Below are 16,815 nucleotides of genomic sequence, written 5' to 3' on the forward strand. Positions count from 1 at the left end.
CACTATTTTTATTTACTTCAACTGGTTCAACATTTTTTTCCCTAGTGAATACCGAGGCAAAGAAATCATTCAAAATTTCCCCCATTTCCTCAGACTTCTCACTCAGCCTACCCTCGCTATCTACAAGGGGTCCAATTTTATCTCTCACTAATCTTTTACTTTTAATGTACTTATAGAAACCCTTTGGATTTATTTTTACTCTGTCAGCCAAAGCCTCTTCATGCCTTTTTTTGGCCTTTCTAATTTCTTTCTTAAGATTCCTTCTACACTCCTTGTAGTCCTCCTTCAACTTCTCAACTCCCTGCTCTTTATACCTCTTGTACACCTCCCTTTTTCTCCTAACCAAATTTCCAATATTCCTCGAAAACCAAGCCTCCCTATGACTTCCAGCCTTTCCTTTGATCCAGACTGGGACATAACTACTCTGTACCCTCAAAATTTCTTTTTTGAATATCCTCCATTTTTCATTAACATCCTTACCTGAAAATATCCTGTCCCACTCAATACTCCCCAAATTCCTGGGTATTTCCAGTGTTATCTTTAAGATTTCTAGCAACTGCTATGTTCTCAGAGTTCCAGCATGTTTACCCTGTCCTCATTCATCTCCCTCCTTTTACACTTCCTCCAGATAGATCAAGCGCATTTAACCAAGCTTCACCACCCTCTCTCAGCCAACACCCACAGCACTCACATTCTCTCACTCACTGTGAACCAAAGAAAGATGTTGCCTTTGTTCTTTAACTCCTAGTCCCACTCTGAAATGTAATATGTATCTATTTCTAACCAACTCTTACCCCCCACCCTCCCAATGTTCAAGTATCTCTCAGTCCACAGTTTGAACATGAGGAACAGGATCTGGCCAGTCAAAACCCCAAGCCTACACACCTCAGTTAGACCCTCCAACACAAATCCACCTGTTTTGTCAGAACCCAGGCCCTCGAAACCCCTTGGTTAAATTAATCAAGCCTTAAATACACTCAAAGAATGAGCCCGCGCAGCTGTCTGGGAAAGGGATTTTCAAGCATTCATGACAACTTGAGTGAAGAGGTTTCTCCATATCTCAAACCAATCCCTCAACCTGAGGCACTCTCACTAACTGTTCTCACCACCTTCTCAGTATCTGTTTTTTAAATGCCCTCAATCTTAAAGTGACCACCCTCGTACTTCAGAACACCTTCAAGTGTAGCTTATTCCCCCACCTGAGGAGTAATACTGATAGAACTCCCAGCAAATATCGGCCTTTTGATACAGAGGTAGATTAAAATATATAGTTATTCTCTTCAAGCTGGATCTATTGGCATTAAGTATCTTTGTCCTGAATCAGGCCAAACCTTGATCTATTTTTATGAAACATCTCATCTAAAAAAGGGGTCAGAACTGAAGGTAGCAGTGAGACAAGGCGGTAAGTGATGGGGTCCTTTATGATGTTGACTCCCGTCTTGAGGCAATGCCTCACATAAATACATTCGACGGATGGGAGGGTTAGTGTTCTCCAGCATGACTTCACACCTCAACACAACAGCCACATGCTGGATCGCACCCATCACTTCAGCTGTCCCATCACTTCCTGCTTCCATTCTCTACTTTTATTGCTGACTGGCTACAAATTTGTCTGCACCTCAAGAAAGTTTTGTCACCTTTTAAATAACTGCCAATTTTGCCAAAATAATGTTGGAGATGAGGTGATATTGAGGATGTGAATTAGGAATGTGTTTGTGTTCTCTCGAGTTAGACTGGGGCTCATTAATATTCTCTCTAGTTGGTATCAGGGGTGGGGTGATGATCAGAGACCACCTGCAGGGAACCAGTATTCAGAGACAAGTTCCTTCCTCACGGAAAATCGAGAGGAAACAGAAAGTAAAAAGGCCTTCAGACTAATAAGATTGATCTGTTGGAAGCCAGGTGAACCAAAATGGGTGGCATGGTTAGAGTAGCTGTTAGCGCGATGCTATTACAGTAACAGCAACCCGGTTTCGAATCCGGTGCTGCCTGTAAGGAGTTTATACATTGTCTGCCTGTAGTGTTCCTGGGTGCTCCGGTTTCCTCCCACCCTTCAAAAATGTACTGAGATTGAGGGATAATTTGGGTATAATTGGGTGGCACCAGTTTAAATAGTTGCAATCAGGTTCTACCGTTCTGTAAATAAAAAAAAATTAAAATGTTAAAGGAATCAGGAGGGGCCATCATAACCACAGAGGGATCAAACAAAATCAAGCTCAGAAGCAAAAAAACATGAAGATGCACAAAAGGAAATGAGTGGAGTTAGAATTTATTTTGATGATACGTCATTTACTCTTCTTCAAGGGAATGGTTAGGAATTGTGGGCTTGAGATTGAATGTTCTACATTGGGAAGTTTTCAGCCCTGCCAAATTTATAGGACTGAGATAAAGTTGCTGTGGGCCTTTAGAGAAATCAATTGGAACTTTATATCATTTCTGTGATGTCACCCCCCCCCCCTCCCCCACCCCCAGCAATTTGAATGAATGCCTTACTGTTTCGGTCACTAACCACAGAAAAACCATCATTGAAATGGGAGTCCATTTTCAAAACTCCTACTAATCTTTGACTAGATGTAACCTGCTCCTGATAGAGCTGGCATGACCTCAGATCCTTTCACCTCCGTTAATAGAAATCCTTTAGAATAACCATGGTTTGTAAAAGAGACTTGAAGTGGAGGGAGAAGGCATTGTAATGTTTCTTTGAATAATCATCTCCTTAATACGTGACCTTTATTTTCCATTTCCAAGACCTTGAGTGGGCTAAATCAACATTTTTGCGTAAATATTCAACACAAGCTCAAATTAGACACAGCGTCAATGGAGAAAATGAAAGGCCTTTAATGAGAATATTAATTCTCTTTAAAGAGAATATTAATTCTCTTTAAAATGTGAAACTTGAAGACATCCCTATTGGCAGAATCAAAAATAGAGCCATGGTAAGAATTGGAGACAAGCATTGTGACGCCTGCAGAAGTTAACCTTCATACTTTATTTAAAATTGTTCTACTAAATTAAAGTTTTCATCTAAATTTTCATCACATCAAATTAACACCAGGGGTTAGTTTGATATAGTAACTAAAATATTGGATCAAGCATACTGCACTTTCTCCTAACCTTAATAAATAAATTAATTCCAAGATTAGAACCTTAAATTGAGTAGAACAACAGAATGCTTTATTTTAAAATGTAGCTTTGTGCTCTTATCTTGGCTAATCTGACAAAATATTTTTCCTTCTCCGATGATGTTTTTATGCCACTATAATCTACCACATTTCATGGAGTGTGTGGACCTGTTTTCATTGATAAATAGCAGGATCATATGTAGGCAGTTTAAAATAAATTAGCATGGTTTTTATTATTTTAAAATTTGTTTTAACTATAGGTGCTTCCATAAACTGTAGGAGTTCACAAACCAGCACCCATTCCAATGCCGCTAACATTTTAACATTCAAAGAGCATTAAAGGAGAATACACACATCACCAAATCACCAGCCATAATAAAAATGTCCGCTTCTAAGGAACCTTGTAACAGCTCTGAAGAAACTGAAAGTGTTCTTTCACCCAATGGGTCTCTAGAGGTAAAAGATGGTCATTATTCAAATGCATACACTTATAATCAACCAGATACTCTGATTCAAGTGGATTCAGTTGGTATTTGTGAGACTAGGAAAACACAAAACTGTTTTAACAAGGAAAGCCTTAAGTCAGACGTAAGGTCAGACCAAGCCAGCATTGGTAAAGCAGAAACAAATGAAGTTGCAAAAGAAACAATCCATAGAAGTTTTCCAAATGCTTCATTGGGAACTAGGAAAATAAAGATTAACAATATTGTGGCATTGCTGAAAAACAAATGTGGCAATGGCAAAAATAATTTGTACCCTGTAGTAACTTTAAGAGATATCGTGAAAGACTTAAATCTCTTGTCTAATGACGTGCAAAATAATGGCATCAAACTCAGTTGTGGTGACTCCAACTCCTTTCAAAGTAATGGAAGCAAAGTAGCAAAGAATGAAAAGACAGGATTACAGTATAGTTTCTTTTCTTCAGTTGTGCTTGCCAGCAGTATTAGAAGCCCAGCGGAAGGCCTTCATGTAACATCTAAATCTCAGATGGCAAGCAGAAGACAAGCAATGGACAGATCACAAAGGAAGGAGAGCACAGAGCATTGTGAACGCAGGCATGTTGAATTCGGCACGTTTGATTCCGCCAACACAGGTTCCAAAATTGAAGCGCTAATCTCATCTGCAGTTCCTAACAACAATAGCTTCTTTGAAAACATGTCTTCATTGTACAGTGTGCCAGAACATAGGCACCATGTAAACTGTGAAACCTCAAAAGCTGGTGTTCTGAAAAACAATCAGACTGAGAGGGAGTTAAATGCAGGACTCATTTTAGCCGAAACCACATGTAAAAAGTACGCTCTGAGAAAAAAGACAATGATCCAGTATAATCGGGAAAGTAGCCTGGAACAACTTGAGTTTGAAAAGTACTGCAAGAACATGTCTAATCCTTCAGTATCAAGAGTGGGTTGTCAGGATTATGGAGCAGTCTCTCATTTCCCACTTAAAAGGACAATTTTCAATAAAAATCCAAAATACAAATGCAAAGGGAGCCGGAAGATGTTAGTTAAAATAACCAAGATCAATGTTCAGAAGTACCTGCTACAAACTGAGAGAAAGACAAAAATGTGCCAAAAGCTTCTTACACATAACAATTTGAGTTCAGGAATCAAAATGCAGGTCATTGCAATGCCAGAACAAAACCCATCTTCAGTCCCAACCATGAAGAAAGGTAGAAGAAACAAGATGACAATGCTGCCGACTGGGGATGTTCCTGTCGTCATCAAAAGGAAGAGAGGAAGGCCACGGAAAGTTCTGCCTGAAGGTGGCAGTGAACCCACCAATCACGTCAAAAGAAAGCCCAGGCATCATAAACTTTCCCCTCCGCAGCCAACCTACATTGCTGGGTCCAATGATAGCACCACAGACTATGCAGATGTTTTGTCCAAATTGGCCTTTTTAACCAAACAGAGCTTGATCTTGGGTAGATGCTCACCACCAAGATGTTGGTCTCCAAGTGACCCTGGCTCGTTTCAGCGATCAGCGTCCCTGCACCAGGATATGTCGCAGTTCTACCGAACTTTAGCAGGCACACGGAGGAGGGGAGGCAAAGCAGGTTGTTCCCGAGGACGGCAAGTAGGGCAGTTTGCAGAGTCATCCTCCACTTTTAGTGATTTCTTTGAAGGGATTGGAAAGCGAAAACGGATATTCTTAGGTGAAACAAAACTGTATGCAAGGAAATGCAAATGGGGTACAGAGATGAAAGAGAAACCAGTCCAACGGCGGAAACCATACAAGCGGGCAGCTGCCTTCCCAGATCACAGCATGTATCAGAACATGAATGCTGAAAATTCAGAATGGGCAAGACAAAATGAAAATTGTTGGTCCTCGAGTCAAGGTTACGCTTCGAAGCAAATCAGGAATGGACTGTACCCATCCTACCCAGGAATGTCAGCACAGTCATTTCCCAGCACCGTTTGGGACTCGAGGTCCATGTCCAGGAATGGGTATTTAATGGGCCGACTTTCCTCCAACCAAAGCAATGTTGCTCAACCAAGTCCTGGGTGCATCGCTGGTTATTTCCGCTCACTTCTCGATTCGGACGATTCTTCGGATTTGATGGACTTGTCCTTTTCTCAGACCAGCCAAGAATCATGTAATATAACTGGGGGATTTGGCGCCAGCAGTTCCACACCACCATCAAGGCACCTAACGCATTTCCAAGAAAGTTTCGATAAAACTAGCTCCCCCAATTGTGCTGGCACCCAGCAGCATGTGAGCCAAACAGGACAGGCCTACTCACAAATGATCTCCGACAACTCTGATAATGTTGACTATGGCTCCTCGTATCATTCTTCTGAGACAGAAACTTTCCAAAGAGTTGCCCCTCAGCCAGCCATCTCGAGGCAAACTGGGCTCTCATGTCAACAGACTCCAGATAACTATAGCCATTATGGTAATTATAGACTGAAAACTCAAAGTTTCAGTAATTCAGATGCACTACAGCAACCGAGAGAGTTTTCTAGTCTTGACTTTCTGGGCACCAGAGATTGTTCATTTGGCTATGACACAAGCAATAATACTTCACAATCCACCTCTGCTGATGCATACGGTCAACATGCAATTGGTTCAAAGCTACACTTTAATACCACTTCTCCATTTAATTCTTTCAGGCCAGATCCCAGCAGTCCAATGCCTTTACAAGCATCCTTGACTTCTGAGAGCCAATCAGATGCAGCCTGTTCAATGGACCACCCATCTCAGAAATACTTTAATTCACCGCAGTTATCGACTGACACCAGGTTGGCATTCTTTAGAGGACTTCAACTGAGTGGTAAATCCAGCTATAATCTTTGTGATGGGAATATGGCACATTTTAATCACCACTACACACCGGTGTTCGACTATAACAGCTTGAACGAATCGAAAGACATCTTGGATATCTCAAATTATACACCTCAGAAAGCCAAGCTAAGGTCATTCCCAGAGACACTCACGGAATCGTCGTCCCACTTTCACACGGCTTTTGGGAATTCCGAAGGAGGTGGGACTATTTGCAGCAACATTGCGAGTGAGGAGAAATCTAGTCTCTCCAGCCTGGAGAAGTTAATGATGAACTGGGATGAATCCATACCTGTGGAAAGAGCTGGACCAAAAGTGGGTTCCAAACGTCTGTGGAACCATCATGTACCTTTCCCCAGTGATTCCAGAGTTCTGTACGGAAGGCGGAAGCGCATTGATATGTCCAGCCCTCCTCACTTGCTTTTTCCAGCATCTCCCCCATTTCTTCCAAGAAAGACAACTGGTCCGAGACAAATGCGAAGCCTCAGGAGCCCGTCTGCTTCAAATAAAAAGGATCATTCTGTCCGTAAGTCAAAGCTGTTACCGAAAATTCCAGGAGCAAATGCTCCATTCTCCGACAGTCCAGACTGTGGTTTGGACTACAGCTATGGTGGAGAGAGCACTCTGCCCCCAACTCTCGCAAATGTACATTTCCAAGTTCCAAAAAATGATCAGAAAGAATACTGTAGCTTGTATTCTCCCAGCTGCACTCGACCAATGCCTGATGAAAATTTTCCAGCAAGATTTGCTGGAAATGATATCCAAGATGCTGTTTCCATGTATTCAGAGCTAAAGCAATCTGCAGGAGAGGCAGAACAGCTCTCTGTTCAAGCACTGCAGCACTCCATCAGCCAAGACCATGATAGGACCCTGTCGGATAACCGAGAACTTTATCCACTGCATACCCCAGGGTATGGAGGCAATCTGGAGTCAACTGAAGGAAAGAAACATCCAACTTTTTATGACACATTAGAAAATAGCACAGATGTTTCTCAGAGCTCTGTTGCAGTCAACCGAGATTTAATAGCTTCACAACTCCAGTTTGAAGCTGATAATGCAGCTGTTTTGGAAACAAATGCTAGGTATTTGCAGAATTCTGCTGCTTACAGCTCACTGGATGAGAACAAAAAAGAAGCTGAACTGTCTTTGTTTGGCATTCAGAGAAAAAATAACATATCCACGTCAAGACCCCAAATAATCCCTCTAAATACAGCCGCACAAATTGACAAACAAGCACAGAAGCTCGCTATGGATTATGGCAATTCTCCGTATGCCAGTGCTACAATAACCACGGCAAACACCTCGCCAGCATCAAGTGATTCTTCTATCCACGTGGACAATAACTACCCTGACAAACAAGGGAATCGTAGACCAACAGCAATGGGTTTACAACTGGACCAAAATCAGGATGAGGTGTACACAGGAAGTGCTTCACAGTGACGACCAATGACTGTGCAAGGAAATCAGTGCAATTAGGTAAGACTGCTGTTAATTGATCTCCTCCAACTAGAGCTGTTGATAATGGAAATGTTCTCATTATCGAGCATAATGTTTGTGTCATAGCTGCTCTCTATTACATATCATGTGATGTATTATCTGTCAACCTTGAACATTTATTGTTCAGCACATAACTTTGGGTTTTTATATCACAATTCTGAATATTGTGTTAATATTCTGATTAGACTCTAATATGTTTATGAACATGAATTGGTAAAAGGCACATGCTTTTCCAGTTTGAGCAGTTCCAGCCCACAACTCCTACAGGAAATAAACCAACCATGTGCATTCATTTGTCTTCTGTAACCACTGGTGGTGACGAGGAAGCCTTGACCTCGCATCGATGAGTAACTCTGCTTTTGGCCTTTTAAATCAGTCATTCTCAACTTCTTTTTTTCGCCTACAGCTCCCCCAGGACTCTGCTCAAAGTTTTATGGTCCCACTTCCCTGTCAAGTTTCTGTTCTTCTACCGACTACATTAAATAAAACCTAAACAATATTTACGTTATGGGGTGGCACAGTTAGCACGATGTTCTTACAGCACCAGTGACTGGGGTTCGAATCCAGCACTGACTGTAAGGAGTTTGAACGTTCTCCCCGTGTTTGCGTGTGGTTCCTTCCACCCTTCAAAATGTTGTAGTTCAATTGGGTATAATTGGGCGGCATGGGCTCATGGGCCGGAAGGGCCTGTTCCCGTATTGTATGTCTACATTTTTTTTTAAGAAAGAACAAGGCAGTTCTGCAGATTCCCCTCCTGCCATCTTGCTCAAAACCAATTGTAGTTTAAAATCTGAAATCAAGGCAACACCACTGACTGGGGTTGGATACATCAGAGAATTGAAGGATGGGAGAAAAAAGGATCTGGTGGACTGGATTACTGTTGATCTCTTGCTTCACACATATTCATGCTTATAATTAGAAACAGTTCAATTACTTTTTAATGCATTTACATTTCATCTGTTAATGTATTGTATCAAAGTTTTGGTAATGACCAGAGATGCTGGAAATAGAGGAATAGCCTCTACAGGACATACTGTTTCAAGGCCATCCTGGTGGTCTTTAAGTAGGTGCTTTGTGTCCTGCTGCCGGTGGCCTGCACTGGAAACACCTCACTGAGGACTGCAGCGTGGAGTTCCTGGTGATCAAGGCTTGTGTGGCTGGGATTCAGGATGCGGACTCCTACCAGGTCCATTGTGATCCATCGGCATGTTTCCGAGATGTTTCACATTCTCCTCTATTAGGGACAAAGAGTATTGTTTGATTTGGAGAGTGAGAGTCGATGATTGCCTCTCTAACTAGAGGACTGTGACTAGTGGTGGGCCTCAGGGATTGGTGCAGGGTCCATTGTTGTTTGTCATTTATATCAATGATCTGGATGATAATGTGGTAAATTGGATCAGCAAATTTACAGATGACATTAAGATTGAAGGTGTTGTGGACAGCGAAGAAGGGTCTCAAAGCTTGCAGAGAGGCCAGCTTGGAAAATGGGGTAGCTGCTGTGGAATTTAAATTATGACAGTAACATAATTAATGAAATCTAGAATAAAATGATAAAATGACACTCACTTAACTGCCAGATTGTTAGAGAAACCCTTCAGGGAGGAAGATTTGTCTTCATTTCCCAGTCAAAATCAGACCCTGTGAGCTGTTAATTGCCCTTTGAATTGGCACAATGGGACACTTCATGTTAAGGGGAATTGAGGATGTGTTCTAAATGCTGGCTTCGGTGCTAACACCCACATCCTGTCAATGAATGCTCATCAGAATTAATGATGCAGTAGACTGTCAAACATGCCAGAGGAGATGCGACTGCAACAAGGTGTGGGCAACAAATGCTGGATGAAGCTTTTACCCTTTCAGTAATTTCTAAATTCTGCTGTTCATCCATCGGGCAAACGTGTCCACAAATAATGGCAGAGAATGATGAAACCCAATGAATTGACACTGCAAGATCAGAGTAGTTCCTCCCTCAATCCTACATTGGAAATGCTGAGAATTTTGAGGATAGCATGGTTAGTGTAGCGGTTAGTGCAACGCTATTACAGCGCCAATGACCAGGAATCAAATCACTGTCACCAAGGAGTTTTTACATTCTCCTCATGTCTCTGTGAATTTCCTCCAGGTGCTCCAGTTTCCTCCCATCCTTCAAAACCGTGCCAGGGTTGTAGGTTATTTGGGTAGCACGGGCTTGTGGGCCGAATGGGCCTGTTTTCATGCTGTATGTCTAAATTAAAAATGTTAAAATGTCATTACATCAACTGAAATCGTTCAGTATGAATAGTGATTCATCTCTCTTCACAGATCCTGAGAAGCAAAAGTTCATGTTCAAGTTTATTATTATCTAATTGTACAAGTACATCTTGACAAAAGTGTTCTCCAGTCCTTAGTGTAGTCCTTAGACACACAACCAGACATAACACACATACAGACAAACAATACATATGGAGGACAATATACAGATATAAAAATAAATAAATGTTGTTTAAGCTTCAAGTATAACACCGAGCTTCCGTCTCTGAGCCAATAGTCAGCAGTAACAGTGAAACCGCTCCAAGAGGACCACAGGGCAGTCTTTAGTGAGCTGAGTAGTTTTTAGTGTTCATAGAACCATAGAACATTACAGCAAAGAAAGAGGCCCCTTCAGCCCTTCTAGTCTGTACGAAACCATTTTTTTCCCTAGTCCCACTGACCTACACCACGTCCATAGCCCTCCATATCTCTCCCATCCATGTATCTGTCCAAATTATTCTTAAATGTTAAAATTGAGCCTGCATTCACCACTTCAGCTGGCAGCTCATTCCACACTCCCACCACTCTCTGTGTGAAGTTCCCCTTCATGTTCCCCTAAACTTTTCCACTTTCACCCTTAATCCATGTCCTTTGGTTTGTATCTCACCTACCCTCAATGGACAAACCCTCTCCACATTTACTCTGTCTATCCCCCTCATAGTTTTAAGTACTCTTATCAAATCTCCCCTTATTTTTCTATGCTCCAGGGAATAAAGTTCTGACCTATTTAATTGAAGGATATAACAACAAACCCTTATTACCTTAGTCCTAATCTGCTTAACCTTTCCCTGTAACTCTGTTCCTGAAATCCAGCCAACATCCTAGTAAATCTTCTCTGCACTCTTTCTATCTTATTAATATCTTTCCATTAGTTAGGCGACCAAAACGGCACACAATACTTCCAATTTTGCATCACCAATGTCTTATATAATGATGTAACATATACTCAGTACTCTGATTTATGAAGGCCAATTTGCCAAAGCCTCTCTTTATAACTGTATCCTCCTGTGACACCACTTTCAGGGAATCACGGATCTGTATTCCCAGACCCCTCTGTTCTACCGCACTCCTTAGTGCCCTACCATTTACCGTGCATGATCTTTCTTGGTTTGTCCTTCCAAAATGCAACACGTTACACTTGTCTGCATCAAATTCCTCAGCCAATTTTTTCAGCTGGTCCAGATCCCTCTGCAACCTTTGAAAACCTTCTTCGCTGTCCACAGCACCTCTAATCTTAGCGTCATCTGCAAACTGGCTGATCCAATTTACCACAGTACGATCCAGATCATTGATATAGATGACGAACAACAATGGTCCCAACACCGATCCCTGAAGCACACAGCCCTCCATTGTGAGAAGCAATCATCCACCACTACTCTCTGGCTTCTCCCAACTGGCCATTGTCAAAGCCAGTTCACTACTTTACCGTAAATACTTAGCATCTGAACCTTCCTGACTAACCTCCCATGAGTGACCTTGTCAAAGGCCTTACTAAAGTCCATGTGGATAACATCTATAGCCTTTCCTTTGTCAACTTTCCTGGTAAACTCCAAGAAAACCTCTATAAGATTTGTTAAACATGACCATACAGAAACCCATGCAGACTATCCCTAATCATTTCCTGGGTATCCAATTAATTGTATATCCGATCTCTTCAAACACCTTCCAATAATTTACTTATGATCGATGCTGGCTCGCTGACCCGACAGTGGCTCAGGACGTTTTAAATGTTTCTGCCAGAGCCCCTGCAATCTCTACACTAGCCTCCCTGTAATTCAAAAGGACTATCTTTGTCAGGCCCTGAGGATTTATCCACCCTTATTTGCTTTAAGACAGCAAGCACTTCCTCCACCCATATAGCCTTGGTAGAAGGGCTCTCTGGCCTGCCTTACCTGACCACATCTGTGATATTTTCCCTGTTGAGCAATTCCACTCATTTCCACCCCCCCCCCCCCCCGCCCCCATTCTATCGCATTTCAAGCAACGGAAGTCTGGAACATTGAGCAGCCAGTCCTACCTCCTCCAACAACCAAATTTCACTAATGGCCACAGTATGTGCACGATTCTGGTTTCCTGTAAACAATTCCTCTGTGTTTCCCTAAGTGATTAAGCAAAATTAAATAAGCGCAAGTGGCTCACACTCTCATTAAGAGGGGAAAAATGGTGAGTGGGCATTTGGTCGCACCTCTTGTTATTGTTTGGGACAGACTCCTGTTGCAGATTACCATCAATGTCGGTGTTTGGTTTTTGTCACCTGGTTTAGGAGATTTTCCCGTTCAAGTTCAGCTTCTAACACCCATCCTCAATAAAACCAGAAGTTACATGAGCGGAGTCAGGCCTTTCTGTCCATCAGGTCCTCCCGCCATTCCATCATGGCCGATTTATTATCCTTTTGTACCTCATTCTCCCTCTAAGCCTTCTTTCCTTTCCTAATCAGGGTTATCTAACTCTGTTTTAAATATCCCCAATGACCTGGCCTCCACAGCCATCCTCAACAATTAATTCACCACCCTCTGGTGAAAGAAATTCCTCCTCATCTCTTTTCCAAAGGGACATTTTTGGATTCTGAGGCTGTGTTCCCTGACTCCTAGACTTCCCCCACCAAATCCACTCTATCCAGGCCTTTCAGTATTCAAGTCAAGTCATCTGATTGCACAAGTACAACCTGACGAAGCAGGTTTCTCTGGTCTTCAGTGAAAAGCATGTAGACGTACAACCAGACATAACACACATAAAGACAAACAATACATATGCAGACAAGTATTTCATCTACACCAGTGGTTTTCAAACATTTTCTTTCTACTCACATACCACTTATGTCCACAATTTCATAACTCCAAAGGAAAGGAGCCAAAGTCAATTTTTCTTAAGCAAAATATTTCAGTAACAATTGGATCTAGAGCTGTGATTCTCAACATTTTTTCCCCACTTGTATACCACCTTAAATAATCCCTTACTAATCACAGAGCGCCCATGGCATAGGGATTACTTAAGGTGGTATGTGGGTGGAAAGAAAAAGTTTGAAAACCATTGATCTTTACAAATAAATAAATATTGTTTCGTGAATACGGTTAGTGTGAAAAGTTCCTTTGGTCCTTCAGCATTCTCACTGCCCCTGGAAAGAAGCTGTAGAAGCTGTTCCTCAGCCTGGTAGTGTTGGCACTGATAAGTTTCAATGACATCCTCCTCATTCGTCTGAACTCCAACGAGTAGTCCCAGAGTGAGCAAACACTCCTCATATGATAACTCTTTCATTCCAGGGATCATTCTTGTTTCCCTCCTCTGGACCCTCTCTAATGCCAACACATGCTTTGATGTTTTTTTAAGGTACTGGTGGTGTTTCCTCTGTTACTATGCAGGCTGGATCTTTTGCATGTGTCTGTTCTAACAGTGTCACTTGCATTTTCAGCAGAATCTTTCGATTCCTCCTCAGTATTTAACCATCCTTTGTTCTGATAGTGTAGGATCTTGGATTTACTTTCTCTGGAACAGTGGCCTTCTTGTCCCAGGTGTTGGAATCTCTGAGACTCACTATGTTGTGTGGTGCCAGTGGCCATAAGCTTCTTGCTGAGTTTTCATAGTTTGCTTTTTGACTCCTTTGCAGACACTTTTGTTTCAGTTTGACATCTCTGTTCCTGTTTGGGTCTGTAGAATAGGGAAATATGGTGCGTAATCTACATCCCATCAGGAGCTCAGCAGGTGACATGCCACTGAATGAAGCTCAATAACTCTACAGAGCTCAATAAGGATCTGAACCACTGTCTTATGTTTTCCTGAGCAGCTATGAACTTCTTTCTCTCCTTTACTCTTTGACTTGAAGTCACATGTTGAAAATCATACTCTTCTGCAAAGTTCTGGAATTCCCTACAACTGCAGCATTATCACTGTAGATGATTTGAGGAATTCCATGTCTTGCAAAAATCATGATACATGAAGTATCTGATCATGCAGGCAGCAGACATGTTTGGAAGCAGCGCCATCTCAGAATAGTTTGATAGATAGTCAATAACCAGCAGGTGATTCTTTCCATCCAGGAGGAACAGATCAGTCCCAACTTTCAGACATGATTCCTCTGGTAAGTCAGTTATGGTCATGAGTTCCTTTGGCTGTTTTGTGTGATGTTTCAGACAGGTCTCACAGCTTGAGATTATTCTGTCTGCATTTAAGAAGAATTTGGACAGGTAAATGGATGGGAGAGGTATGGAGGACTATGGGCTAGATGCATGTCAGTGGGACTAGGCAAAAAAACAATGGTACAGACTAGGAGAGCTGAAGGGGCTTGTTTCTGTGCTGTAGTGTTCTCTAGTTCGATGTCTCATGTCATGAATGCCCTTGGGAAGGTGGGAAGAAGCCTCTGCATTGGACCCCTGCAGTCCTTCTATTGAAGAAACTCCCTCTGAGCTGTTGGGGAGGGAATTGCTGCATTAACAGCCAGTGATGAAGAGGAACCTCCAGTATATCTCCATTTTGGGGGTGGTAACTGAATGGGAAAATGGGAAAGATTGGTTATAAAATGGAAGAAGCCAGAATCGATACATTGGGTGAGGAATTCCTCTGTGAACTGGGGAAGAAGGCAGAGTGAATTTAGGGGAAAGAGATTGCTCATTTTTCATTGTTTACATGACCATTTTATCCAGATCAAGAGCAGTTAAAAATAAAATCCCACCATTTTCATCATCATATTTCACAGAAATAACTGCTAATCCCTCCTCATTGGAAAATAATGTTATTCTTCCTCAGAATTCATTTTTTATCTTGGAGTTTGAAGTGTAAATTTAAAAGCATTAGAGTGGTGCTCACTCAGAATGTGATGGGAGTGTGGAACTCACTGCTGGAAGGATAGTGAGGGCAAAAACATAAGGGGATCTGGATGAGCACTTGGGAAGATGTGACGCTGTGTTGCAAGCACAAGGTCATTCCTCTGCTGACTGTTGGGATCAACATGGGATGATCACACTTCTTTGCCATGAATTTCTGTGGACTCTTCTTCAACTTTCACGCTTCACTCCATTCAGTTCCACCTCCACTGCAAAATCTCTTCGAGGATGCCTGCCCTGAAGAGGTTCTCCTCTCTACAAAGGGAGTTCAGTGAGGGCCTCTCTTACTGCTCCCATCAGCATTCCCCTGTTGCTCTCAAGCTCTACAAGCAGGTACTCACCCAGACTCACTTCCACAATCGCGTGTACTTCCTGGCCCATATCCAGGTCCAAATATCACCCTTTGTCTGTTGATCTGTGCTTCCCCCTTACCGTATCTTCCCTCCTTCCCAGACTTTTAATTCAGATGCCTGCCTGCTTTTCACTCGTACCTTGAAGAAGGGCTCAGGCCCAAAGGTAGGGAATATGTCTTTACCTCCTATGGATGCTGCGTGACCTGCTAAGATCCTCCATCACGTCAAAGTATTCATTACAATGACAGAATCTGCAGACTTTCATGTTTCACTCCTCTTCTTCAACTCCAACAAGGTTCAAACAGGACCTTGATTCCAGACACTTCCCCCCCCCCCCCCGAACTTTTCTCCCATCCACTGATTTCTCTTTCAGACCGTCCCTCTCAGTGGGAACCTTCTCATCTTTATTTACAATCAGGCTCCCTCCCTCCCATATTTTCCCATGTCATCCTCACTCTAAACGTGCTCGCGGCTTCTTCACCAAAGTCCACAGCCATTCACTGCTCCTCTCCTCTCCTCTCCCATCCTAGCATTGGTCCCGAATGCTGCTGCCAAGTGAGGTGAGATGAGAGTTTATTGTCATACACATAAATACACTGTACAGATGCACTAGAATTCTCCTTTACTGCAGCCACACAGGTACATGAGATACATCAACTACAATGGTATAAATTAAATTATCACAACATGCTAAGTCAGAAAAAGAGGTAATAAATATAATAGGGAGATAAATATTCACATCTTCAGTTAGTACAGGTAAAATAGGTGATGTTTTAATGTGTAGTCAGATCTTTTGGTGCTCCCGGATAGTTATAGTTAGGGCTAGAGTATTATGGGGTGGTTCAAGAGCTGCTGGAAAACCTAGAGGTGCTGGTCATCAGGCTTCTATACCTTCTGTCTGAAGGTAGCAGTGAGAAGAGGTTGTGACCATGGTGATGGGGGTCCTTTATGATGTTGGCTGTCGTCTTGAGGCACCATCTCACACAACTGTCTTCTGGAGGTTGGTACCTGTGAAGAACGGCCACGTTTGGCACTTCTGCAGCCATCTGCGTTCCTGGGCCCCCATCGCATCTCCAACAGTGCAACAGGTAGCAAAATGGGAAGGGGCTCACATGAAGTGCAAATATCACAGAAGTTGCAACACTTGCTGAACAAATCAATTTCTGTGGTACCTTCCAGAAAGCAAATCATATAGTTCCTTCACTGGGATTTTGTGAATTTCTAGCTGCACTGGAGAGATTGTAAGCTCCTTGTACTCATTACAAGCTGAACATCTGAAATGTTTTTGTAATCATTTTGATATCTGTGGTGTACAGCCAAAGCATTTTGTGATTGCTTCATTCTTACCTTAGCAGAGCAGGGGAGCTGACTTTCTCTGGTGAAAGAGGGTTTTTTAAAAATTTGATTATGTATCACCCAACACATCAGGGAACTTGTCTCAGTGTTCGTTCATTTCTG

General features: G+C 42.3%; 1 protein-coding gene across 8 annotated transcripts in view; it reads left to right on the forward strand.

The window, feature by feature from the left end:
* The window catches only part of ahdc1 (AT hook, DNA binding motif, containing 1), a 207,145-nt gene that overhangs the window by 186,101 nt on the left and 4,229 nt on the right, over nucleotides 1-16,815 (forward strand). For all 8 annotated transcript variants that reach the window (XM_069895109.1, XM_069895110.1, XM_069895104.1 and 5 more), the window contains one exon: nucleotides 4,048-7,877. In XM_069895109.1, the coding sequence (XP_069751210.1) occupies nucleotides 4,110-7,841 (3,732 nt within the window). In that variant the 5' untranslated portion in view covers nucleotides 4,048-4,109 and the 3' untranslated portion in view covers nucleotides 7,842-7,877. The remainder of the gene's footprint in view (nucleotides 1-4,047; nucleotides 7,878-16,815) is intronic.

This window comes from Narcine bancroftii, chromosome 8 (assembly GCF_036971445.1).
Source record: "Narcine bancroftii isolate sNarBan1 chromosome 8, sNarBan1.hap1, whole genome shotgun sequence".
Classification (NCBI taxonomy): Eukaryota; Metazoa; Chordata; class Chondrichthyes; order Torpediniformes; family Narcinidae; genus Narcine; species Narcine bancroftii.